At 49.8% G+C, this 27,476-nt stretch overlaps 1 protein-coding gene across 1 annotated transcript in view; it reads left to right on the forward strand.

Moving 5' to 3' along the window:
* The window catches only part of Tmem132d (transmembrane protein 132D), a 492,660-nt gene that overhangs the window by 396,645 nt on the left and 68,539 nt on the right, over nt 1–27,476 (forward strand). The window contains exon 5 of the mRNA XM_076866377.2: nt 26,728–26,871. Within this exon, the coding sequence (XP_076722492.1) occupies nt 26,728–26,871 (144 nt within the window). The remainder of the gene's footprint in view (nt 1–26,727; nt 26,872–27,476) is intronic.

Consider the following 27,476-nt stretch of genomic DNA (forward strand, 5'->3'; position numbering starts at 1 on the left):
CTGCCATTTTCTAATCCACGGAGAACCCACGGTCCTTTCATGATAGTTGAGTTAATTAGCGTGGGATCAGCAGGTCACATTGAGTTCATTATCACCACGTTGATGGGGAAACCAGCCACCCAGGACCTGCCTCAGCGTCACCAGAACAAACACTATTTCCTTCAGCAAATCTTTCAGCCAATACGGACCCCTCTGCCATCATTCTTGGCCTCCAAATTGAAGGTTGCAAGTGCCCAGAATTATTGCACGTTTTGATGTGACTGGAATGTCCTTTGCCCTTTTTTGTTTGTTTGTTTGCAGAAAGACCCAGGTAGGAATTCATGACATCAAGATGGAGAATGATTTTTTATTTGACTCAGTTTTGATGCTGAAGGCCTGTAAATATTTACTCTGCCATCTCCTGTCCCTATCGAGATGCAGGACACCTTCCCAGCCAGGCAGAGTTAAGGGATGCAGGGCTGTCACTTCCTGTCCTCCTGAGTTGACCCCTTACGTTGACTGCAGCCACTTGCATGAGGAGAAGGGACAGCACAGTGCTTGGGTGGGGACCTGCCCATGCCCCAGAGGTGATGTCATTATTTCAGGCCGTGCCACATCTACCTTCATTCCAAGGCCTGTGGAACTTACCAGGATGATGGACATTACAACCTGGCTTCTGTCTTTGTGAAGACAGACTGAGAAGCCAGAGAAGGGTCTCGGCCAAGAACGCTCTTGTGAACTGGGCTTCCATGGCCATCTACATGCCGGCAAATGTCACGTGACCACCAAAATTCAGCCCATGATGTGCCTTATCAGCGTTCCCAAATCAGGTAGATTAGTGCACACTGAGAACTCCAAAGGCCAGAGTTAGGGAAGTTGGAATTAGGCCCAGATGTCCCTTATAATGTCATCATTTAAAAATAGATCCCGACCTTCACTGGATGCAAACCAAGAGGCCGGAAATGGGACTCCGAGGAACCCCACATTTGAAGAGGTAGCGAGATATAAATTGGTAGCCATCTGTACATTTCCCAAAGAAAACAGGTATGTTGGCTTCCAGATTTTTCACCTTAGCAATTTTCTAATATATGTCTTTAGAGAAAATAAATGAGCTACTGAGAAGGCTTTTGATATATTTTTTCAATTAAAGAGGAAGAGACATAATAAGAAAATCCATATTCCAGCTTGGACAGTTGTCTTGCCTTTGGTACCAGCTTAGTGAGCAGAACAAGTTGGTTAGATGAGGCCACAATTCACTACGGACCTTGAAAAGGTCCTTCAGTTCCAGGAACCAGACAGACCTGGCGGGTACTGGAGAGCGGTGCTCCTTGGCTTGTAGCTCTCCCTGGGGCCACAGCAGGTATGCGCCCTGTGGGAACCCTCCTGTCCCCTGGGCTTGGATCCTCCCGTGGCCTCCTGGAGCCCTGGTCTGTTTCTTTCCCTTGGTTTCAGTGTCTCTTTTTCCACCAGCTTAGGGCCCTTGGGGCTCACAGAAGAGCCTCTCTGATGTCCCTCTCACTCCTCAGGGGCCACTCTCGTGACTTGTCCTTTAAGAACGTCAGGTCTTGGTCTGCTCCTCACTTCCCCTCTGGGGTCTGTGTCTGATAAGACCCTCAGGGCTTGGCTTGACCGTGGCACACGTCTGAAGAGAGCTCAGGGGAGACCGCCCTACCCTGTGGGTCCAGGTACTGGCAATATCTGGCTTCCGGTCTCACATTAGGGTGGCTTCTCTTTGCCGGTGGAGACCTGCTTTGTGGGATGATAACTGAAAACTTCCTGGAGCCACTGGATGCTCTGTTTTCCAGAAGAACAAGCAGAGGAGTGACCTTGTTCTTAAGGAACAGCAGTCAAATCCTGAGAGTCTGAGGTCCCCTCCAGGTCTCTCCTTTCCTGTTCATTCACTCGCTCTTTGCTGGTTTCTCCACCCTTGACTCAGGACTTGACTCAGGACTCACCAACACATGCAAAACGTGGGTCCCTGGCGTTGTGGCCACTCTCTGGCTCATTGCTATTGGAGTCCTCAGAGCAAGTTTCCGAATCACCTCCTACCTGAGAGGTGCTGAGATTGCAGGTGTAAACCCAGGCCAGGCACTTACTTTGTTTACTTAAGAAAACAAAAGCAATCGAAATGAGGACACTTGAACCCTTAATTAAAATTTCAAGATGCAGCATTAATGGAGGAGATTACCTAAGGGGTATTCAATCAGTTATTAGGCAAACCCATAAAAATTAATCAAGAATCATTTGCTATTTGATATTGGCATTTTATATTTTTCATTCACGCTAAAGGAAATCCCATTAAAGAATCTAATTTACTTTGCATTACACTCACCTTTACAAGAATTGAAATCAAATCTTGCCAGATCGTGATAGTGAAACTAGCAAATTAACTGTGGAGATGAAGCCCTGTGCTTAGGAAGGGAATAAGCCAAAGGCCAAGCACCACAGTAGATCTAATCTGGTTTGCAAAAATATATTTGTTCCGTAGTCGCGTGTGTATTTATCATCAGCAACGCTCCCCACCGCAGAATTCAATGCCCACACACGTCTACACAAACATCACCTACATATGTGGGGCATGCAAATTATGTTTGCCCTGTAATTACAAAAAATATTGGACTTGTTCACAAATCCAAGTTCCAATTTTCATCAGTACAAATGGGAAGTTTCTCATCTATAAAATGGAATCAGAAATACTACAACCGCAGGTGACCGTGATGAAGGGTTTCTAATCATGATGGAGAGAAGGGCCTGCTTGCCTGCTGGGCGTCCATACAGGACCTGAGTGGTTTGTACTGTAATCTAGTTTGACCTGAGAAAGCACAAGTGTGTGTGTGTGTGTGTGTGTGCGCGCGCATGTGCTCGCAAGTGTGCCTGGGTGTGTGGGTCTGTGGTTCTGGGTGCATTTGCCTGCTCAATCGTGTAGCGGGACCACAGCCCCAGCTCCTGTTCATGAGCAGGGTTGGGGAACTGGGCCGAGACTTTGCAGCTATATTGGATCCATTGAACGCATCTTCTGTGGGAAGCTGGGGACGGGTGGCCCTGCTGGGATGCAGACCCTGGTTTGGAAACCCTGCCTCTGGCTGGCCTGGAGCATCTTCAAGCGTGCCGTGTGATTCTTCTTCATAATCCCAGACCCTGGCACCTGTCTCACCCAATAATAATTAAATGATCTAGGAGCTGATCCTTAAAAAGAAAATCTCTAGAACCATTTCCAAAAAGAGGGGGAGCAGTTATAGCTTCTAAAGACAGAAGAGAAAGGGAAGCTGAGAGAAGGGAGGAGTGGTTCATCAACAGCCAGGGAAGAGGAGTAAAAGGAGCTCTGAAAGCCCCGGCAAATAGAAAGCAAAGCACATAAAGCTCAAAAGAAATGAATTCAAATATACAGGGAGGACAACCAGTGGACAGTGAGTTCTGCAGTCCGCAGACCCCTATTGTCAGGAAAATATAACCTGAAAAATAGGGACACGAAAAAGGAAACGGAAATAAAAGGTTGGAAAAGCACATACTCAACAAACCCTAACCTAAAGGAGGTTGGTGTGGATCTATAACCATCAAAGGAAATAAGCTTTAAAGCAAAAAGTATGAGAAGACATCAAAACAATCATCCCAGCCTTGGCGCTATCCATCCAGATACAAGTTCTGGATGGACTTGTTCATCACTCTGCCTACATAAATATTTAACCACGAGTAATATGCTTCTGGAACGCGGCTCTTTGTTTGGAAAGTAACTTCATTAGACAGAAGGAAGAGGGCTGCAGAAGTGGTCAGTGGGAGAAGCCATAAACCACATCCTCCTGGAGTCCGAAGAAACAGGCTGAGCACCATTTTGGAATGGCATGTTCACTGGTGGACTCTTGGAACGGACATCACTAATGGTCCTTTGCTAAAAGTCCAGGCTCAGTGGGCCAGTCTTCAGGGAATCTGTTGCAGGAGTCTTGACGGTAAGACTCGGGTGGGGGGCTGCTTAAATGGAGTTTGGTCTCTGTTTCAAGCTTTCATTTTGCAATTATGAGCCCTCGTATGTGCCTTCCATTTGGAAAATAATTTGGGCCATCTACTCTTCTCCACGTGCTTTACTAGAATAAAAATAAGACATAAACAAACACAGTTCTCCCACCTTCAGGGAGCACAGAATCTGGTGAGGAAGATAGATCTGAATCAAATAATTACACAAATAAACATAAAATGCTATCTGCGGGCCGTGCTCTGCAGGAGAGCCACCGCAACCTGGGGCTGCTGAGAAGGGCTGGCCCAGCGAAGGGGAAGGGGCCTTCTCCTGGGAAGGGAGGCGTCACCAGACTCTGGATGGAGAGGAAGGTCAAGGACATGGGAAGCACCCTGCTAAGCGGGCACTGAACTCCTGGGTAGAAGGTATTGTCTTTCTCCAAGACAAAAAATGAAAGCAAAATGGATGGGCCGAGCTGGCTGCAGACCATCATCCCCTTGGACGGGCAGGTATCTTGACTACCTTAGAACCGCACAGCACGGGCAAAGGTAAACACGCTGCAGCACCTTGAACTTGAAGAGTCTTGGTTGGCAGGGAAAATATCTGTGAAAAGATAACAATGACACAGGTGGATTTTGTATTCCAAATCACACAAAGCTTTGTGAGGGTCTTTAAGTCGCACACACACACACACACACACAAAGAAATCATCCTGCAAGCTGACCCTACGAACCCCCTCATGCTTCGGCTGCGTGGTGTTACAGTCTGGGAACAATATCCCATCCGAGTTGACACATTAGCTATGGGGCCAATTCTGAATTTCTTATTCATTCTACCGAGTTCTGAGAACTCAACTGCATTCCAGCCACTCAGCCTGCCTTTGAAGTAGTGTCTGTATCATAACTCTTGCCCCCCGGGGGAGGGAATTGAAACCAATTTATGGCAACTCAGGACTAGCACTGCACAAACTTCAATTATCACTAGGATGGGAAGTGGGAGGTGTCCATGGTAACCCAGAAGGAAAGCAAGGAGTCAGTTTATCCATCAAACACACACACACAGGTGTAAAAGATCCAGAGTATGCCGAGTGTGATTTTTAACCGTGGTTGTGTCTGTGTACTAGGATCCCCGCTCAACTCTGCTTCTTCTTTATGTTTACACAAATTTCCTAAATGGTCTGCCATCAACCAGGTTCATCTTTTATCCCTAAAGCAAGGAAACAGGCGCTCTACTTGGTCTTGGAGGCAAAGGTCAATGGCTGACAACTCGACAGCCCTTGGGTTGATGGGCTCTGCTAAGGGAAGACTGCTTTGGCTCATATATTGCACGGGAGACGACCAGAAAGTCTAGGCCCAGACCCAGGGACTCACATCACAACTGTCCTGAGCCCAAGGCATCCATGTCTGAGGGGGCTGCAGCAAATCCCCACAAACCTGGACGGCTTGAAACAACACATTGTTTTTCCTCTTGCATCTACAGACGTAGGTGTCTGAAACCAAGGTGCCAGCAGGACCTGGCTCTGTCCCCCAAACCTCTGGGGACTTGTGTTTCTTTGCCTTTTCTCAGCCAGCAGTCCCGGGCATGAAGGGACCTCTCCACTCTTTGCCGCTGCGGTTGTACAACATTCTCCCTGTCTCTGTCTGTCTCCAAGTCTCTGTGTCTTGACAAGGACACCGGTCACTGGATTAGGATCTTAACTGGCTGACATCTGCAAAGAGGCTGTTCGGAGGAAGGTCACAGTCGGGCCTTGGAGTTGGGCTTGACTATCCCTGAGGGAGCACAGCCTGACCGCAGCCAGGCCCTATCCAACCCAGCTGCATTTTACAATCACCCAGAGAGTCCTAAGATGCCAGTGTCCAGGGCCCCCGGAGCACGGCCATCAGAACCAGCAGACGGAACAGAAGGCCCAGTAGTCATTGGGTTCCTCAGGGGGCTCCGATGTGTGGCCAGGTCTGAAATTCAGGGACTTCTCCGTTTGAGAGCCAGAGCCTGAGCCAGGTGGCACCTAAGAACCAGCTGGGACTCCTCCGAAACACAGGCCCCTGGGCCCTGACCCTGGATTCGGATTTTCTTCCTGGGTCCACACTGGTACAGGTAAGCAGGGACATTGGGTCAACTCTGCTTGAGTGATGACAAGAGCTGGGGCCTGCCCGGTTGTCATCCTGTCTGTCCTTGGTGTGTTGCAGAGGGAGCTGGGACTTTGACCCTCTCCTGACTAATGGGACCTCAGTGGGAATTTTGGAAACTCCTGGGAAAGGTCCTGGACAGCCACATATGGTGGTGAGGTCCGGAGGGAGTCCTGTCAGGAGGCTGCCTCCTCCAGGAAGAGGAATGTAGGAAGCGTCTGAGTGTACAAGCAGGCGCATGTCCTGCCCAACTGTAGTGTCCCTGTGGACACTGTGTCTATGTTGAGGGGCACACGTTCTAATGTACACAATGGTGCCATCATAGAATAATTTCCTCTCAACAAAGGACAGGTTTAAGGAGGAGATATCCCTGGAGTTTCCATTTTTTGTGTGGCTCTGCGAAGATAAACATCAGGAACCCCAGCAGCCATCTTGTGACCATGGGGCCCAGAAGTTGAGTGAGATAGTGAAGAGGACAGAGATCAAGAAGAACAGCACCTGGTTCCTAAAGACGTGCTGAGTTCACTAACCTTGCTGCCGCTTTTTAAAATGAGTTTTATTGGGTGCATTATGGTCATACATAGTGAAGGAATTCATTGTGGCACATTCGTACGTGCACATAACATAACTTGGCCAGTTTTGTTTTCCTAGTGTGTCCTCTCCTACCTCTGCCGGGTTTCCTTCCTCTACTCTACTAGTCTCCCTTCTATTTCATGAAAGCCCAGCACTTTTAATTCCTTTGTCCTCTCTAGCTTTCCACACATGAGACAAAACACAGGGCCCAGCCATAGCTTTCTGAGTTGGGCTTATTTCACTTAACAGTGCTCCCCAGCTCCGCAGTATTCCTGCAAATAACAGAAGTTCATTCTTCTTTATGGTTAAATAAAACTCCGCTCTGTGTGTGTGTGTGTGTGTGTGTGTGTGTGTGTGTGTGTCTCACATTTTCTTTACTCATTCTTCTACTGACAAGCACCTGGGATGTCAATAACGTGACTATGGTGAATTGTGCCCCCATAAACAACCATGCAGCCTCTGACCTTAAGCTTCATAAGCCAACAAGAACAGGTTGGAACTAGCCTCTTACTAGTCTATAGACCTGGTATAGTTGTAGGAAGGCATTTTCACTGAGAGGATTCCCCAGAAAGATCTAGACTTCTACTTAAGAGCAGGAAGGAGGATTTACTCTAAGAAAACAAATATAAAACTGAAAAAAAAAAATATTGTATAAACAAACGTCATTGTAAAAACCAGGTATTTATATGCTAAAGAATGGAATTGGACCATCATATTATGCCATATGCAGATTAAAGTCGATGTGGCTTAAGGATCTAAATAGGACCTAAAACTATACAAGACTTAGAAGAAAACAGGAGAAAAGCTTCATGGCATTGAATTTGGCAAGAATTTCTTAGAGACATAAAATTAACCAAGCCTGTATCAATATCCAAAATATATAAACAACTCCTATAATTACAACTCGACTATAAAAAAATCAATTTTAAAATTGGGCAAAGAAATTGAATAGGCGTTGTCCCAAGAAAGAGCTGGAATACAGCCAGGAAGTAGGTAACAAGATACTCAACTTCACTGATCACTAGGGAAGCACAAACTACAGCCACAAGAATGTCCCTCAACACCCGTCTCAGTGGCCCCATGGAAACAGAAAAGTTTGAGAAGTGTTGGTAAGGATGTGGGGAAACTGGAGAAAGCAGATGACCTTGGTGGGAATGGAGGATTGAGTGGCAGCTGTGGAAAGCCGGGTGGGGGCTCATCAAGTAATGAAGACAGAGTGGGTAGTGATCCAGCAGCCCACTCCTGGCTGCTTATCCAAGAGCTAAAACAAGGTCTTCAAGATGCTTCTATCCATAGGAATATTATGCAAATCAGCCAGAAGGTGGAAGCAACACAAGTGTCTATCAACAGGTGAGTGGATGAACAAAATGTGATAAATGCATAAAGTGGAATAGTGTCTAGCCTTCAAAAAAAAAAAAAGGAAATGTGGATATCACTTCAATATGGATGGACTCAGGTACATGAAGTAGATCTTATGCTACAGGAAAAAAGTTCATCCTTCTCTCTCCCTCTCTCTCTCTCTCTCTCTCTCACACACACACACACACACACACACACACACACACCGCTGCACATTTCCACTTACACGAAGGGCCTAGCATAGTTAAAATGATGACAGCAGAAGATAGAATGCTAGTCACCAGGGATTAGAAAGAAAGGGAAAAGAAGCTGTACATTAAAAGATTAATATGGTGAGTTCTATTCCATATATATTTAATTAAAAATACATTTTTAAATCAATGACCTTGATGAACCTGGATGCAAAAATCCTCCACAAAATCCTCTTAAACAGAATCCAATAACAGGTTAAAAGATATTCACCATGATCAAGTGAGAATCAACTCAGGGATGCAAGGCTGGTTCTCCAAATAGAATACTACCCAGCAATAAAAAGGAATGAAGTATTGATATGCACAAAAAGATGGTGGAGTTTCAAAACAATTATGTTAAAAATAAAGCATCCAGAAACAGTGAATCGTGAATTATTCTCTGTATATAAATATCTAGAAAATGCAGACTATGATGACTGAGAGAAGATCAGCAGGGAAATATGAAATGTTAAATTACCAAGGGTTACAGGAAAATTTTAAAATCAATGAATGTGTTTAGTATACTGATCATACTGATGGTTATATACAGGTATAGACTTATAACTTTTAAATTATGCAATTTAAGTAGGATTGGTTTTATTTTACAAATGTGTGTGTGTGTGTGTGTGTGTGTTTAGCAAACCCTAAGACCAGCAAACCAAATCCACAACTAAGCACATACTCAATTGTGGCAAGCTAAAAGTTTTCCTCTGAGATAAGGAGCAAGACAGGACACAAACTCACATCCAAAACAAAAAGAAAGAAGTAAAATTGTCTCTGTTTGCAAATAACATAACTCTATATATGAAAACTCTAAAGACGCCATCAAAAGATAGCTAGAAGTAATGAATTCACTAATATCACAGGATAGAAACCAACATACAAAAATCAGTTGCATTTCTATAAACAAACTGAAAAATCTCAAAAATTAAGAAGGAAAACAATCTTATTTACCATAGCATGAAAACCAGTAAAATATTTTGGAATAAACTTAACCAGGTAAAAAAATCCGCACACTGTGAAAACTAAGGCACTGATAAAAGAATTGAAGGTGACACAAATAAATGCAAAGGTAGCCCATGTTCATGGATCGAAGTCGTTGGCATTGTTAAAATGTCCGTAATGCCCACAGGCATCTACAGATTCAATGCAATCACTATCAAAATTTCAATGGTCTTTTCATAGGAATATTCAAAGTAATCCTAGAATTCATGTGGAACCACAAAGACCCCAGATACTCAAGGCAACCTTGAGCCAAAGAATCATTCCAGATGCACCTCCATGCCTCACAGCTGACGGGCTCTGAAAGTTCCACCAACTTCCATAGGACCCAGCAATTTCACTCTCTGAAAGAAGTGGAGATGTAAATCCATACAAAGCCACATAGACGAGCATTCAAATCAACATGGTTTAAAATAGCCCCAAATGAAACAGCCCAATGTCTTTTAAGAGATTGAATGCAAAATCAAATCGTGATATATCCACAAATGAAATATTGCTCAGCAATAAAAGACTACTGATACAACAGAGGTCACTCTCAAAATCATTATGCTCAGGGAAGCAGACTGTCATAAAAGGCTATATGTTGTATGATCACATAGATGTGAAATTTTCAGAAAATGAAAAACTGGAGTGCAGAAGCCTCGGTTGCATCTGAGGGCGGCTCTGTGGGGTGAGGGCATATTCTAAAACTGGGCACTGGTGATATTTTCCCAATTGTATGAATTTAACAAATCTCATTGAGCTATACATTATAAATGGGTGAACTTATTGCATGTAAATAAAACCCTAAATAAAGCAGTTGTGAAATGCATAACATGCAGGGGCTGGTATTTTGGGGTGGGAGGACAATTCTCTAGTCTCTTCTCAAAGATGGAGGAGAGTGACATAAATTCAAGTTTTTAGTTGATTGGAATTTTTATTAAAATTAGGCCATAAAGCTCACCCTGCTGCTCTTAATGAAGTATCTCAAATATGGCTTAAATACACATTTAATGTACATCTGATGAGATTCCTTGGCCAACTAATTATTAAGCATGTTTAATGGAGTTTAACAACTGCATATGAGATACATAGTCCTTTTTGCATAGATTTATCCTTATCGAAATACTTTTAAGATAATGGATTTCACTCACTTAGATTGCCTTTGTGAATAACCATCACTATGGTCTCCACAATGATAGTACTTACATTTCTATCAGTTAGTAAAAATCTACCCAATTAACATGCATGTCATTATTGTTGATCTTCTTTATGGATTTATGATTCTGTGTGCTTATAATATTTTAAAGAGATTTAGACAAAGTAGGAAATGCACTTTATTTGGGGAAAGATGTTCACCAAAATATAAAATATATATATATATATATCTTGGTACTGTATTTGGGGCTGGTGAGAACAAGTCTGCAGGTCATCATAAGTCAGATTTTGGAGAAATGCAACTTTGGGGAGGCACAAAATTTGAAAGCCAAAGTCAAGTCCAGATTTATTTTCTGGAGCACAGAGCAGGCATTAACATAAATTCTCCTGGAACCAGTCTGAAAAGATTAACTTTTTAGTAGTTGGTGCAGAGCCTCAGGAGAAAGGTTGGGCAGCCCTGACTTGCATGTTGCTCTAAGAATATGTGACAAGACGGGTCACGTCTCTCCATAATGGCTTCTCAGCTTCCACCCTTTCAACCCACACTGGGTTTGCAAATGACCAAGCAGCACATTCCACATGCCTGCTCCCTTACTTTAATTTCCATTCTTTGGTTTCTGAGCACCCTTCCTGCACTGCAGGATAGAAGTCGTGCTGTTTATTTCTTATTTTTCTGCAGTTCTTTTTCCCCAAGGCCCTTTGCAGGCTGGGCCAGAGCTCTACCATGGTGCCACACCCCGTCCTACAAACCTGTCTATAAGTCCTCCAGCTGATTCAGCTCCTAAAGTCATGTCTTGTCACTTCCAGGAGTCCTACACTTCAAAACCTCTGTTTCTGCACATATCCGATTCCGTGGCAGAGGAAAAAAAAAAAATCTTTGCAATCCTTATTAAGAGATTTGATTTGAAAGTGATATCATACTTTTATGTCCAGTGAGATTTTCTTTCTGTTTTGCTGAGGATGCTCACTCCAATAATGTGGTTTGTAAAATCTATGGACTTTCCTTTTTTAATTTGAATTCTCTGACCCTCGGAAATAGGATCCATCAGGACACATTAACGGTGTGGGTTTCTGAAGTCCACTTCGGCTTTTGCCACCCTGTTACTTTCTGAGTCTCCAACATACCAGGAAGTGTATGTTATAACATCTCATAAATAGCATCTCATAAAGAGATAGGACGTAAGAGCTTCCAGAACTGCACCAAGATATAACAAATTACCGATACCCGCGTCCTTCTTCCCATAGGTTCTGCCACACTGGGTCTGAACAAGGGCACTGACGTGGTGTCAGACCTCCGTGTGAGCCGGCGTCCCAGTCTGGCTTGAAGGGGTCCAGGACCTCAGAGACAAGCATCATTTGGCTCTGCAATGTCCATGCTTTCTTAGGTGATTATTAGGCTGGTGGAAGGAGCTAGGGTCCCCAACTCAGCCTGCTCAATCTGAGCAACATGCAGCGAGGGGGGACTGAACTGTGACCTTGGGCTCATTGCCACCCATCTGCCACCAGCTGAGCTATCCCGTGGCTGCTGCCTCCGTGGTTGCACGTGGCTGCAATGCTCCTGCCAAAGTCTGATTTAATTAAGTAAAATAAACAAATAAATAAGGGTGGGACACAAATCAGGAGAAGAGGGTCTCCCAGCAAGTGACAAATAGCCCCTGTCCTTGCTTGGATAGGACGTGAAGTCTGGCCTGTAAACTGTGGCCGTCATGTCATCTCGAGCTTTGTAAGTGTGACAAAACCCCCCAGTTCCAGCAGAGAGATGTGAAGACCTAGAGCTAGCTTCCAGGACCCACCAACTATACTTAGCTTCCAAAAAGGACCAAAATCTCAATGAGAAAATGAGCATAATGCAAACGATCTGTTGAACACGGAAACTGAGTAAGAAGGACCTCAGCGTGGACTGGCACTGGCTTGGACAGCCTGGAGCTGAGTGAGAGGTGTGCGAAGGCCTGGTGGGCCAGGAGCGCTGCGTGGGCCTCCCAGCTCAGCCCTGGGCTTGGTGCTGGACACCAGGAAAGACTTGCCTTCTGGATGGTGTTTTGGTGGCCAGGTGATCAGCAAATTAATAGGAGAAAGGGGTGCTCCTGAGAATGCCAAATACCAGGGCGCATGCTGACGGGGTGGAGGATTCTGGGCTCTCTCACAGCCCCGGCTGCACATCCTGGGGACTGCTTGCTGGTGTATACACTGGGTACAGGGAGCAGCAGGCTCACCATGCAGACCAGAGCACTTGGGAGTACTGAAGGACGTGGCAGGATGAGCAGTATGGCTCCTGGTGTGGGCCTGAGCAACCAGCTGGCTATTAGTACCATCTTCTCAGCCTGGCACACAGACAGAAGACCGGGTATGGGATGTTGCCTTGAAGCTGGGTATGGTGGCTCACTCCTGCGATCCCAGCTACTCAGGAGGCTAAGGCTAGAGGACTACAACTTTGAGGTCAGCCTGGGCAACTTAGTGAGACCCATTCTCAAAATAAAATAAAAACAGCTGGGGATCTAGCTCACTGTCAGGGTGTTTGCTTGGCAGGTTACAGGGGGGCCAGAGCTCCTATCCACTGACAACAGAGCTTCACAGTGGAGAGGGGCCCCGTGTTCCTTAGGGCCTGCAGGCCACCTGGTGTCTTCAGAGGGCCTATGGTAATGGGAATGGAGCAACGTGATGGTCAAGGCTGGGGAGTAGCAAAAAATATTGAGCTTGTTCCTCCCAAAGGCCACCCCTGCTGGAGACTGGGAAGGTGACCCTTGGTCAGCATCTCAGGCCTGATCAGTGCATGGGTGACTATGACCAGCTTAAAACCCCAGAGTGATCTCGCTCTGCCTCCCAGAGTGATCCTCACGATACCCGTCCTCTTCCCATCAGTGTGGGCGGAGGACATTCAGTTCATTTTTACATTAGCCTAAGGAAAACGGTGAAGGCTTGTCAGGCGAGAGAAGTGTTCAGGCCACTCAGGAAAGGACTTCCAGACTAGGCTCAGCCAGCCCACCCATCAGCCCACCCATCAGGGATGGCCAACCCACTCTGGAGGTCTTGCCGGACACCCCTGGGAGTCACAGGTCAGAAAATGACGGAGACTCTACAGGAAACCCTGGAGGACCAGCGGTTTACTTCCACGGGTCCGGGGCAGCCCTTTGATGTTTATTAATTTTCTCAGTCCCTTCCGTATCAATCGAATTAATTCCTTAGTTTCATGTACCGTGAAGCTGATAGGCTTCTCTCCGCCCATAGAGAATTCTGCCGCCTTTGACAATTTGACATGCATCTTTCTGTAGGGATAGACGAGGGATCAGAGCCCATTTAGTTAAAGGCTACAGGCAAAACTTCACCTAGTTTCAAAGAGTAGCACTTCATGCCATCAGACGAGGTCTATCAACAGACCTGGTTAAACATTCGTGTCGCGTCTCCTGGCGCGGCTGCTGGGAGGCTGTGAATGAAGAAGTTTCTCGGAAGCAGCGTGGAGGACACCCGCGGTTGTCAGTCTGTGATGTGTGCCAAGCTCCTGGCGCATCCTCTCGGATCATCAGGCTTCTCAGCGAAGCCGGCGACCCTTTAGATTGAGAGCTTCCAGCACATGCAGTGCACCTTGCTTTGAGAAACCAAGGTTACAAGACAAGCTAACCCCGGGCCTCGGCAATTCCTCCGGACTTTAGCCGTTGGTATCCGACGGTTTGCTTGCTGCTCATCCTAGGTGCCACCAATCCAGAAGCCTCTACACCAGAAAACTCCTGCAGAATCTGGACTCCACCCTCCATTCAGAGGGGACTGGACCTCCAAGCAGTGAAGAAAGACTGCTGCACCCCCAACTGATTCCTGCCCTAGAATGCTTCTCCAAAAGCAAACCAGGAACCTAGATTTTTGCCCATTTCCTAGTTTTTAAAGGTGGTGATCCACTGAGGAAGAATTGAATCCGTTTATTCCAAGCAAGACATATCCATGGGCTGTGTAGCTCAGTTGCTTGGGTTAGAAACGCCGATTTCATCAGCATGGGAAGAAGCAGTTCCCTCCATGGAAGGCACTGAGTCCAGCCATGAGGATCACCGTGCCCCAAGGAGGAAAGAGGCACCCATACAGGCTGGGCACACCTGAAGCTGGTGCCCTGTGCATCATGAAGCAAGCCAGGCACAGAGGCCCCCAAATGGCAGGATGCAGGGCACACAAGGTACGGACATGTGACCAGTGGCCATCTGGGATGGAGGCTGTTGGGTGCCACGTGGCTCCAGGCTACAGAATTTCTTTACAAGATAAAAAGGTGGGGAAAGTCTCTATAATGAACTGGGGTGAGGCTGTAGGTATCTGAACATGTTAAAGACTAATGGACCACATATTTTACATGAGTGAATTGTGTAAGATATGGACCATCTCAATAAAGCTGTCCTCAAAAGAGACCAAGAACAGAAACCCTCTACATCTTGAGTGTAAAGCTGAAGTTTTTAGCACACAAAATCAGCCCCCAAATCTGTGGGTGTCACTTAGCTCCCCTCCGCCCCTAGAAACACTGGCTAAAAACTAAAGTTATGTTGGTTTTCTGAAATGGTGGCCTCTGGTGCAGTCCACACCACGCCTTCCTTTTTGACATTCCCACGCCCCATGCAGGCGCCTGAAGACTAACAGGGAAGAAACCCCATCCCCCTGTGCTTTCTCCAGCACAGCTCTCTCGGGATGTCTAGACAGCCTCAGCCTCACATTTAAGATGAGGCAAATATCGAGATTTCCCCTCCTCTTTGGAAATTCCAATTGAAAACAGAAATCTCAAGGATGAAATTGGCTTAAAGTCTTACATTCCTTAATGTGCCTTTGTCTTATTAGTGGGAAGGAGGCTATGCAACCATTATGTGGGTGGAGAAGGTTAATCCGAGCCCCTTTCCTGATACAATATGCCCTTTCGGGATTTGTGTACACAATGCAGAGCCCCTTGAGGAGGCCCCTGGGTGCCATGGGCTTGGCTAAGCCCAGCCTGTCTTCCTCGAAGAACTAAAGTTCTTCTCACTACCACTTTGCAACTTCCTCCCAGCTAATGCAATAAACAAGAGGCCACACTGGCCCTGTCCTCAAGGCCCTCGGAGGGTGTGGCCTAGCGGTGGAGCATCTTTCTAAATCCAAGCAGAAGCAGCAGGTGGGCTCCCCCCACCCCAGCTCGAGATCCCTTCTTGAGGGAATTTCAGTAATGCCATCTAATCAGCTTAAGGAGTTAATTAAACAGCTGTCACTTAGCTTCTTAATTCTGATGCTAGATGCTAAGTAAGATTTGAAATTAGTTATGCAAAACCAAGACGTGCTTTTGCGACAATGAGATTTCCTGGAGCAGCACAGGATAAAGAAACCTTATTCCCAGAGAGCAGGGGCTGACGGTGAGCCAGAGGAAGGGCTGGGTCCTGGGAAAATACTCCTCTTGCCAAGCGCAGACGACCAGGCGAAAGTTCACCACCCCCCGACTGAGGGACAGAGGAGCCTCGGCTTCCAGGGAGACTGGCCAGCTGACCCCCAGAGGTCAGCCAGACCCATGAAGTTCTCTGTTCAGCCTTCCCCTGCCAAAGGTCAAGTCAGCAACTCCCCCCGGAACAGTGATTCTCGGCTCCTCTGGAGGAATTAAGATTCGGGCACCCTGTTCTAAAGTGCAGCGGTTGCTGGAGCTGAAACTGCCCACTGTGGATCTGGATGCCATCCTGCCCACCAGTGACTGTCACCACCTCCAGGCCTAGGGTGAGGATAGAGTTGGATCCCTTGACACAGGTCATCATCACGGGCAAATCTTATGAGAATGTTGCAGTCCCCCTGTCCAGCTGGGTCCCCGTGGCTCTGGCCAGAGACAGACCTGAGGTGGATCTGCAGGACGTGGAGGTGGCCAGGAGCTCCTGCTTAGTTTTCCTGTAGCTGTTTTTGCCAGGAGCTCCCTCTGCCCCTGCAACTAGTGCTTACCGTACAGGACAGCAGAGCCCAGTCCTCTGCAGAGATCGGGTTCCATTGCGAGCTCTTGATGCCTACCTAACACACAGTCAACATCACCCTTGAAAGTCCCTCAGGCCAGCTGTGAACACAGACTGAGGCTCCAGACTCCCAGCTTCCCTCTGGTATGGAGGATCGGTGCTCCTGAATCCCGCACTGGGTGCCCTTGTTGCCTGTGCTGGGGGCACAGTGTGTGGGGTAGACATGTCCACAACCCCAGGGGTGCTCTCCTGCAGCCCCAGGGCCTGGGCTCTGCCTCCTGTGAGTCCAGAGAGGGCGCGGCAGCTTCTCCCAGTCTCTCCTTCTCCCCGCCTCCTTCTCTCCCCTCCTGCCTCTTCCTCTAGCCAAGAACAGATTGAATCCATATAAGTCATTGCCTGCATTATGATACTACTAATAATACCCAACCCTACTGAAAAATCACCAATGCCAACGCTCTCACCAGGCCTTGGGGCTCAGTTCCCTGCCTCCCAACAGGAGATTCGCAGGCCAGGCCCTGTTTGGAATCTGCTTCCCAGACCAGGACACTGAAAGTCAGGGATTGCGAAATCCTGTGGCCAGGAGGGGTCAAAGCTGGGGGCTGAAGGCAGGTGCTGCAGCCAGAGCCTGCAGGCTGATACAGACTGGGCGTGCTGCGTGTCACCTACCCTCAGGATGAGAGAAGCCCCTTGGCCCAGCTGGCTGACTTCACTAGCGTGTGTGCCTCTAGGGCTCACGCCCACCAGGGTGGGCTCCCAGGCACCCCTGAGAGGCAGGCACTCAGGCTTCTCAGGGATCAAGATGTTATCTCCTCCCCCCAATTTTATTGAGGTATAATTGACAAATAGAGATTTTATTTAAAGTGTCCAACGTGGTGTTTTGATTATACAGTGAAATGATTGCCACTATCACACTAATTAACGCGCATCACCTCACGCGTTTTAGAAGTGAGAGCATCTAAGATCTACTCTCTTTACAAGGTTCTAGCATGCAGTCTGTTTCGGACATTCTTACTAACTACACCCCCAGCCTGCTCACTGGATTCCCGGAACTTCCATCTCACCGCTACAAGTTTGGGCCCTTTGACCCAAATCCCCCATCTCCCAGCCCCCAGCACCCACAGCCGCCTTCTCCTTCCTGCTGGGAGTTTTTCTTCATTAGACCCCACGTGTCCATGAGGCCATGTAGCATTTTTCTTTCTGGTGACATGGTCTCCTGATTAGAAGTGTTTCCTTGAAATTGTAAATATAACCAGCAGAGGAAGCTAACCCAGAACACACGTGTTTGCCGCAGTCTGGATGGGCAAGAATAACTGAGCCGCCACAAAGCCTTGTAGGTTCAAACAACAACTACTTTATTTCAACTCTTACCGGCACTGCACGAGCGTGCTTTTCCGCCAACACCACCCACACGGCCTTCTCCGTGACACACCACACACCAACCAGAAATCCCTCCTCTGGCACTTCCCCAATCAATGGGAACTCTCCAGGAATCCCAGGAGAACTCCAAAGTAGCAGCGAAGAGCCGCCCCATTGCCTGACAGTAAAGGTCAAATATACAATACAATCAATCCAGCATCACAGCAATTATATATAGCTTAACTCAAATCATCATCTCAATGGTTCCCTGGCTGTCACCTTTCAAACATTCCCTCTGGCAATTGCCTGGCGGCATCGGCTCTCAACACGTGTTGAGTAAGGAGCGGAAATTGGAGGCAACAGGGAAGGCCCACCTGCATCAGAGGTACTAAAGTGTCCACAAAGCCGGATGCCACCTTCATGCCAGGAGAGCCCAAGGGGGTGACCGAGGGATGGAGAATGGGCCTGGGAAAGGGCTGCCCTCTGTGGCCTCTTGTGGAGACTCCTTGGCAAATGTAATGTAGTGTTTCAGCAACAATCACAGGCAACCTTGATGACACCATTACATTTGCATTTTTTCATTTTTTAAAAGGACAGAAAAGCCCCATGGGTGTGCTCGGGGCGGGAGCAGCCAGCCCATGTGGGAGGTGCCTGAACTGACCCGGTCAGGGGTGACATCTGGTGGCTTCCCTCAGGTGGGAGGAGCTTATTTTGTGATTCCAATGTGACCGTGAAAGGCAGCAGCTGCCCCCGCTATAGGCCACTAGGCCCAGGTGCTGATGGACTTTAAGCAGCAGAGCCGTGCACACATCTGCATGAGACACAGGGGCCAAACTGCCCCATGGTTTTTGTTTGTCAAAAGAGGTGCCCAGGGTGTTTATGGCATTGTGGTGAGGTTGCTCAGAGGTGGAGATTTCCCTGGTCGGCCACCAGTGCCTCTGGCCAGTGTGCTGTCCACCAACTCATCGGGCAGCCACTGCACAATGGGAGAATGGAGAAACAGCACGTGGCCAGACACTCATGGCAAGGGGAGGTGGCAGGTGCGTCACTCTGCTATTAGGTCATCGACCTCTGCTGGGAAATGAACTGAAAGACCTGAGAAAGCACCACGGTGAGTGAAGGCCCTGCAGGGGACGCCAAGGGACACCAGGGGACGCCAGGTCTCCAGACTTGCTCGTTACAGGGCGACAAGGTGGACAACCAGAAGGGTCAGCCACCCAGCACGTGGAGGTACCTGAGCAATCCAGCCAGGCTGGGGGGGTTGTCAGAGTTCACTGCACGTGTGTCTTTCTGAAGCTGGACAGGGTCATGTGCTCATTGAGGTGCGTCCACTCACGTGGCCATGACAAGTAGCTCCCCGCCACATGACGTGTGATGAGAGACGCTGTACTGCTGCTCCTGCCGCCTGCCCTAGGCCGGCCCATGGGGAGTGCCCTCCACATGGTGACTCAGGTACCCAGGCTGATGGGGCCATCTTGCCCCACCTGGACCAACCAGGTTTCTCAGTCACCAGGGGGGGAGGGCTATTGAGACTGGAGGGGCAATTGATTGGGAAAGCTTTACGGCCTCAATTCAGAAGAAACAACACAACCCCCACATTTTAATGGCTATAAGAGCCACCCGACTCCATCTGACTACATAGACCTGGGAAGCATGGAGGGCTGAGTGGCATATTTGCGGGAGGTGCCCCAAGAGCTGGCCTCCCTTCCTGGTACCCTCAGGGGGCCAGGGTGGTGGCCAGACTTCGCTTCTGAACCTCAGTAGCTGACATATCACGTGCTGCTTTTTGTTTTAGTTTTTTATTTTCGTGCAGGATCTGTGAATAATTTATCCATGATAGGAGGAGAAAACCCTTTCTTGTATGATCTAGGCTTCTTTCTTAAGCCAAGTAGCATATTTATTTTCCCAAGAAACCTAAGTTCTCACTTTTGTGTCCTTGTCATATTTAGTGTCCTAGAGTTTATTCTTCTGAGGACAAAAACTCTTATGTTTCCATGGCTTCATGGTGTTGGTGGTAGGGTTGAGCGTAGAGGGTGAATAATTCCAATATTACGCAATTTTGATGTCAGAGAATTAATAGACTTAAAAGAACATGGCTTTCTGTACTTAACCCCAGGCAGAAGCATATGTGTGAAGGGAAACTACTGTTGGCCACTGCCCAGGATTCCTCACGACAGCCCCCACTGCACAAAGCTCCTCTTTCCTGGGAAAGTTCCAGAATCCACTTTGCTCCATTTTCCCTGAGAAGGCGTGGAAGCCATGAAGGTGTGGCACAGTGGCTGACCCCGTCCACTGGATGCACCTGCGCCATATATAGCTTCCACCCGGGGAAGTCTGCGCTTTCCTGGCTCAGGCGCCAGAGACACAATGAGGTTCTAGAACCATCTGTCTGAATCCGTAAGCTCTGCAGGTCTGACAGATTCAGCAGGTCCATGGCAGGCCCACTCTGTGGTTCCAACATGGGCCTTGGCTGGAATCTGTGTCCTCAGCCCCGTGGATTTTCCCTGACAAATCCCTTTCTGCTGAAACAAGCCGGAGTGGATTCTGTAGTCTGCAACTAGATCCTTCAATCCTGCATGTCCTGAAACTCCACGCTGCTTCCAAGACTTTTTGAAGGGTGGGCAAACATGGCGAGAAACAGAGGCATGTTTTATTTACTGTTTATTTGTTATTTCTTTTGTGTTTGTTTTCATAAATAAGAAAGCAGGAAGATGTTGCCAAAGCATCAGAAGAAAATCAAAAAGCTTCAAAGCGTAGTCAGATCTCAACTGTGTCCCCAAAGCCTATAGTTTGGCTTCCCAGACAGCGTCAGGTGGACATCGTGGGCCTGGGTCAGGGTGAGTGCAGCCCACCCCTGAGGCCTGCAGGGTCAGCACCAGCACATTCCTCCTGATTCCCTGAAGCAGGAGGTGTGGGCTCCTCAGGAGAGCTGGCAGGCCCTCCCAGCTTCAGGCATCAAGGAGAGCTTTGCTTCTGAGCCCCGCTGTGTGATTCCTCTAAATGCCGGCCACATGCCAGCATGCAAATGAGAGTGCCCAGGTGGGTTTCTTTTCCAAAACACACTTGCCCAATGCCTTGCTCTCCTGGGGAATGTGTCTGCCTGCAAGGTAGATGGCATCATGTTTCTGGAGCCCAGGTCTCTGGTCCCTCAACCCCCTCTGCCTCCTTCCTGGTGGACACTTCTGTGTGTGAAGACCTGTCCCTACCTCAGGTCACTCCACACAACCATTCTCACTGTGCTCCTGGACTTCCCTGGCATACTGGAAGTTGTGCCCAAGCGTGGTGTTTACAGACCTGGGGACCCAAGCTCAGGAGTAGAAGCTGAAGCATTGGTCATACGGTTCTGGGAGGTGAGGCCTCTACAGAATGGAGCCTGAGGAGGCCACTGTGACACACACCCTGGATCTGGCCTTCCCCCTGCCCTGTCCCCACCGCTCCCTCCCTCCCGGGTCCCCTGCACATGGACTCACTGCTTCACAGCCCTGGTCCCAGGAATTCAAACAAAGGCAACATTCAATTTGCAAGTTCAACAATGAGACTGATAATTGTTAAGCAAGAACTGAGATTGAACATGGTTAAGGAGTACAACGTCTGCATCTCAATGAGAGCTTGGAGGGAACCTCACCAACCACTGCCTTCATCCAATTACACTCCAGGTCAGCTTCACTAATTAGGATACTTTGCAAGCCAGAGAAACCGAGTCCCGTTAAGTTTCTGAAAAAGGCGCTTATTGGAAGGATGCGGGTGGGCGCTCCAGGGAATGAGGGAAGGAGCCAACCAGCAGGCCCTGGAAGGCAGGGACCAGGAAGAGCCAGGGTGGGTCCCAGAGCACCTGCAGACTGCTCGGGGTCAACGGAGATTCTCCCACTGTCCACTCTGCTCCACTACCCTGGAGTGAAACTCATAGGGAGAGGGTCCCACACGCCTGCCCAGCGCTCGGCCAGTGTCCCAGCAGGCCTTACGCAAGGAGAGGGAAGTTTCCCGAAGCAACATCCATAGGCTTTCTCTCTCCAAGAGGCACTGCTCTCCTTAAAACATGCCAAAATAAGTTGCGGGGAAATTCTTCTCAATGCAGAACTAAAGTTCTGCTTGTTCAGGGCTGACCCCACTCTCCAGGTGCTCTCCAGCACCCCCTCTGGGAAACGCCCCTTGGCGTACCTCCTCCGGAGCACAGTTATCTATGCCAGATCACTTGAGGTCCGTCTCCTCAAAGCACGCATTCTCAGTTTTGTCTCTGCAAACTTGGGTGATGGGAACGTGCAGCTCAGGCTCAGGAGGCAGCTAGGCCAGGCTGGGCCAGGCTCCCCACGTGGCCAGGAAGAAGGGCAGCGGCCATGCACCCTCTCACTGGCTCCCGGGATTGCTTGCCCACCCTTAGCAGGGTTCCTTGAAGGTGACCTCTGGAGGAACAACTGCTCTTTTGTTCATTTTTGAGACCTTATTTTCTACACTAACATGTACAGGTCAATTCAGAACCCAGGCTCAAAATGGCAGGCCACCTCCAGAATAGCTTTGGTGACACTGGAGGACAGTAGAAAGGAGAGGAAAGGAAGGCAGAAAATCCTCTGGCCGCTTTCTTAGTAGGAAGAGTGAGGTGACCCGACTTGTTCACATGAGCCAGGCCTGGTGGGGACCAAGGACAGCTTCCTTTTTTGGTCGCTGCAGCTAGAGGTGGGAGACTATTGAGTGTCTGTAGGTCACTGAAGCACAAAGCAGCGGTGACAGTGAGCAAGACCTGGAGTCTGCAGAGCCTGTGGGAAATAGGTCAAGTCATGTGACAGGGCATCCCGTGCCCAGGCTTCTACACCCGGGCCCTCTGCCTCAGTTTCCCGAGGGTCATCATAACGAAGCTCCCAAGCTTGGTGGCTTAGCAGAAATGTCCCTATGGCAGGTCTAGAGGACAGAGGCTGGAAATCAAGGTGTCTTCAGGGCTATGCCCCCTCTGACGCCTCGGGGGCTCCTTCCTGCCTCCTCCAGCTTCCGCTGGTTGTGGAGGGTCCTTGACCTCAACTACAGCCCCAAACCTCGGCCGCCCTCCAACCACAAGTGGCCTCTTGTGTTTCCTCTTCTAAGTTGTTGGGTCAGACCCTCGCCCATGCAGTAGGAGCTCCTCTTGACCGATTTGATCCACAAGGACCCTATGTCCATTCAAGGTCACCTTCCAAGGTCCAAGTGCACATGAGCTTTGTGGTCCACCCACATGGTCATCATTCATGTTGATCTATGTGTCAAACTTTGGGACAGTACCAGGTACCATTCTCATGCTAACTCCTGGGGCAAGCCTACGAGGCAGACTGTCATTGTCCTCATGTTAGAGCTGCAGGGCTTAGGCACCAAGAGGGTCCCTCGCCCAGTGTCACCCAGTGGCTATGTCAGAGCAGGGACTCACAGCCAGAAAGTCCCAAGACAGGCGCCTAGTCTCACCTCCACCCTGCACTGGACCTGGGCTCTCCCACCCTGTCACCTGTGGCTGTCACCAGCCTGTCACCAGCCCGCCCTGTGCCAGTGCATAGCAGCAGGGAAGACAACCTCCAGAGCCAGCTGGGTTTCTTTCTGTTTCTGGAAGCTCACCAAGGGACTTCCTTTATGTCTCATAAGCCAGAACCATGTCACAGGCAGAGGCTGCTGAAAGCCATGTCTGAGCATCTTCCTGCCAAGGTGTCAGGCAGGAAGTGAGCAGAATGGCCACTACCCAGCAGCTAGCCATCTCTGCACTACGTCCGCCACCTTCCGTCACTATAAAAAAACACCCCAGGGCATCAACACGTGAAGAGGAAAGGTCCACTTTGCTTCCCAGGTTTGGAGGTTCCAGTCTACGAGGAGTGGACCTGCTCTTCTGGGCCTGTGGGGAGGCAACACATCTTGGTGGATCACATGAAGGAGCAAAGCCTCTGCTCATCTCACAACCAGGAAGCAAAGAGAGGAAGAGGAAGGGGCCAGGGTTCCAGGACACATCCTTCCAGGACACACCCCCAATGGCCTAAAGAGTCCCTCCAGGCCCCGCCTCTTAAAGCCCACTGCCTCCCAATAGCACCACCCTGAGGGCCAAGCCTTCAGCACCTGGGCCTTGGAGCACTGGACACCCAAGCTGCAGAGCATGAACAGCAAGCTCTCCAGGACTGAAGACGTCCCTCCAACGTGCTTCTCTCTCTCCATGCTTTTTCTCTTCTCTTTTTTTTTTTTTTTTAAGAAAGAGATTTTTTTTAATATTTCTTTTTTAATTTTAGGTGGACACAATATCTTTATTTGATTTCTATATGGTGCTGAGGATCAAACCCAGTGCCTCATGCATGCTAGGCGAGTGCTCTACCACCGAGCCACAACCCCAGCCCTCTGCTCTGTTTAAAATTAGTTTTAAGGGTGAACATGCATAAATGACAGTGCTGGTACTTGACGTGGAGAGCCAGGACACCAGACACACAAGGAAATTAACGCAAAACAGGCCGACGCTCTGACTCGATTCCCCTCTGCCAGACCGCTGTGTGATGAGCAGCTCCACCCTGTGTGGAAGCAGAGTCTGCGGTGCCCTGGGTGCTCCCCACCCCCCATCAGGGCAGAGAGCTCCTCCCCATCCTGAGAGTCACCCTCCATCTGCGGAGTTATCTGAAACGGGAGCCGTGGGCTTCACCCTCACACCGCAGGCTGGGCATAGGAGACCATCCCCCGAGCCTCTCCTGGAGTTGGTGAATCGATACCTCGGCTCCCCAGTAAACAGCCGCAGTGGAAGTGCTCCTAGAAGAGTATTTTATAACATTTCCCTGCCGGGGAATCCTATTAGACCTCAGTGCATCGAAAGGTGCGTGCATTTATATACACAGAGAAAGTAACGGATTTCATGGTGTACGTCACTCTCTGCAGGACTGCAGGACTGAGCACCTGGCCAGTGGTAAATTGGCTGCCTCTGCTTCCTACATCCCCACCACCCGGTCCTGAAGTTCCCTGAACCCCTCAGATGAATTGCTCTGGGGCCTCTTCCTAGGATCTGTTTCCAGGGGACCACACTAGACATGGGTCATCGTTACCCCAGCAAAATTGGGAGAGGTGCTCTTTCTCTTGATAGACAATGCTGTGTTAGACTCGAGAAAAGCGCACATGGCTTCTCCGAAGGGCCCAGACCCATCTCAGGGGCGCGCCCCCCGCCCCCATGCTGTTCTACAGCCTCTCAGGAGCCCAGAGTCATGTTGTGGTGTTGCCAGAGACCCAGGAATGCCATAGGGCACACACACAGCCCTGCAGTGACCCGGAGCATGGCGGCTTGCAGGCAGGATGGACCAAGTATGTGCTGCAGGGTCTGCGCTCCTATCTCTTGGGTTCAGGGTGAGCCCGGTGTTGGCAGGAACACAAAGTCAGCCTGGCCAGAGCCCCAGCCTCTTCCACTCTGTCCCCTTGGAGTGGAAAAAGTACAGGGGGTTTTCCTCTCCCAGAGGCAGCAGGAAGGAGCATTATATTTGGAGTTTGCCCATCATTTTTTACAGTTTTTACCCAAAATAAAACAAAATCACACTGGGAACTCAGGAGGGGAAGCAGAAAGTGTGGCGTTGGAAGGGGCCAGGGAGCCGGGGGCCAGGGGGCCAGGGGGCCAGGGGCCAGGGGGCCTGCATATATTCAGCTGAGGCTGTCTCTGAAACTCAGGAGCGCTCCAGTTGGAACCCAGTCTCTAACAGTTAAAATCAAGAGAAAACAGGTTTTTTCATAAGTTGAGCTCATCCTGTGAAAGAAGCATAAGCTCCCAATAAGAAACAGAAAGTTCAGCCTGCAGGCTGCTCCCCACAGGCTCTCAGGTTCACGGGAGATGGGATGCCCGGGACTCTGCAGGCCCAGCCTCTGCAGCTCTGCCTAGAGCAGGGGCAGACTGACCAGATAGCCTTGAGGAAGTCAGCCCTAACCCCTCGGGGCTCCCTGGCCAGCCCACACTACATGCTGACGTTCTGCAGCCACTGTACAAGGGCCAGGCAGGTGCAGAGTCACAAGAGAGCAGCTATGTGTGTGTCTTGGTGGAGGCCAATTGGGGACACGGTTGGCCCGTGATGAGCTGGGACTGACATGGGGGCAGGGCTTGGAGGTGGTGGCAGCACAGAGATTTGGGGGACGTTGGGTCCTGGATCTGTATGTGAGAGAAGGCGGGAGTGTACTTCCTGGTCTTGGGGAGGGAGGTGGAGATGGACGCCCCAGGGCCTGGGGTATTCACAGGCCAGGAGGAGGGGAAGGCCGAGGGCTCGCCTTGGAGACCTAGGAGAGCCCTGGGCACTCAGGCCCCCTGTGGGAGCAGAAACAGCTGCCCTGGGAGCCCAGCCTCCTGGAGAGACAAGGGGACCCAATGCCTTGGAGCTGGACAGCAGCGGGGAGACTGCACCGGGGGGAGAGGTCGCGGTGTTCCAGCTCTGAAAGCAAGCAGCTGGGCAGCGGGCAGCCCTGAGCGTGGCTCACCCTGAAGGGAGAGCTCAGGGACAAAACGCACGCCCACGTGAGGGTGTGTGTCCCTGTGGGGGTGTCCCTGCAGCCATGACGGAGGCCAGGACCCCAAGTGTGGAGAACTGTAGAAAGTGAAGGAAGCCCGAGTGACTGACTCCTGTGTGTGTGAGGTGGCATCAGTCTCTAGGCTCCGGACCCCCTCGCCTTGCCTCTGGCTGATAGTGGAAAGCTCAAGTCGGAACCTCTGTGTTCAAGTTCAGACATATGTAATGGGCTCTCTAATGCGTCCACTCAGGAGCCCAAATTCCTGGGTTCAAATTCCACCTTCATTATTTTCTAGCTGTGGGGTTTGGGCAAGTTACAAAACTTCTCTGTGCTGGTTATAAAACAGGATGCTGGGATACTTGCAGGATGGGCCTTTGTAAAGCACAGAAACCTGGTGCATGGTAACATTTGAGAAGTGTTTGCCCTGTTAACTTGACTGGCTCCACACCCCTTCCCTGCCATGTCCTCCCTGCAGAAATCCAGGGGAGGACAGAAATGGTCTCTTGGCCACCTCAGCCCTGGGCTGGTGCCGCAACAGGAGTGCTGAACTTGGGTGAGGGCTGGTCAGTGGCCGCGAGCGCAGGTGAGAGCTGGGCCACGCGGGAGCCAGGGTGACGGCTCTGTGTTTCCTCTTCCAGGAGGCGGAGATCCTCAACACAGCCATCCTCACCGGGAAGACGGTGGCCGTCCCCGTGAAGGTGGTCTCCGTGGAGGAGGACGGCACCGTGACGGGGCTGCTGGAGTCCGTGGAGTGCAGGTCGTCCGATGAAGACGTGCTCAAGGCGAGTTGGCCCCCTGTCCCAGCAGCTTGGCCCACCCACTGGGGCCCGACAGCGCTGGCCCTCCCATCACCTCTGGGAATCCTGCCCCTCACATCCTCCCCGGCCCCACACAGAGCAGGATCAAGGCTGCCCTGGAGGTCACCTCTGGGCCAGGCTCCCTCCTGACCCTTTCTGTTTTCCAAGTGCTTTGGGCCTCTTCCCAGCCCCTGGGGGGGTGGTGGTGGGTTGCAGGGACCACTGCCCTCTTGGTGGCTGCATCAGGGCTGCAAGGGGCAGGAAGCAGGAGCCCAGGGGCTGGACTGATGGCCTGCAGCCCAGAATGATCTTATAGCCGCCGAGCATTTCTGTGAAGTCAATGGAGATGTAAGTCCACAATTTCGCCCAGCTCTGGTTTGCAACACTGGCCAAGGGAGACGAGGGACTCCCTCTGTTCCAGGTTCCCTGCCCAACCCACAAGTATCGACCAGAGAGAGTGAGGGATGGGGAGGGACGGCCCTCACCCCTCCTTTAAATTCCATTGATCCCTTCCTTCCTCGCAGCCTCCTTTCTCTTTTTAAATTAAATGCACAAGTGATTCAAGACAAAGGTACGGGGAGATGGATGAG

This window comes from Callospermophilus lateralis, chromosome 1 (genome assembly GCF_048772815.1).
Source record: "Callospermophilus lateralis isolate mCalLat2 chromosome 1, mCalLat2.hap1, whole genome shotgun sequence".
Classification (NCBI taxonomy): domain Eukaryota; kingdom Metazoa; phylum Chordata; class Mammalia; order Rodentia; family Sciuridae; genus Callospermophilus; species Callospermophilus lateralis.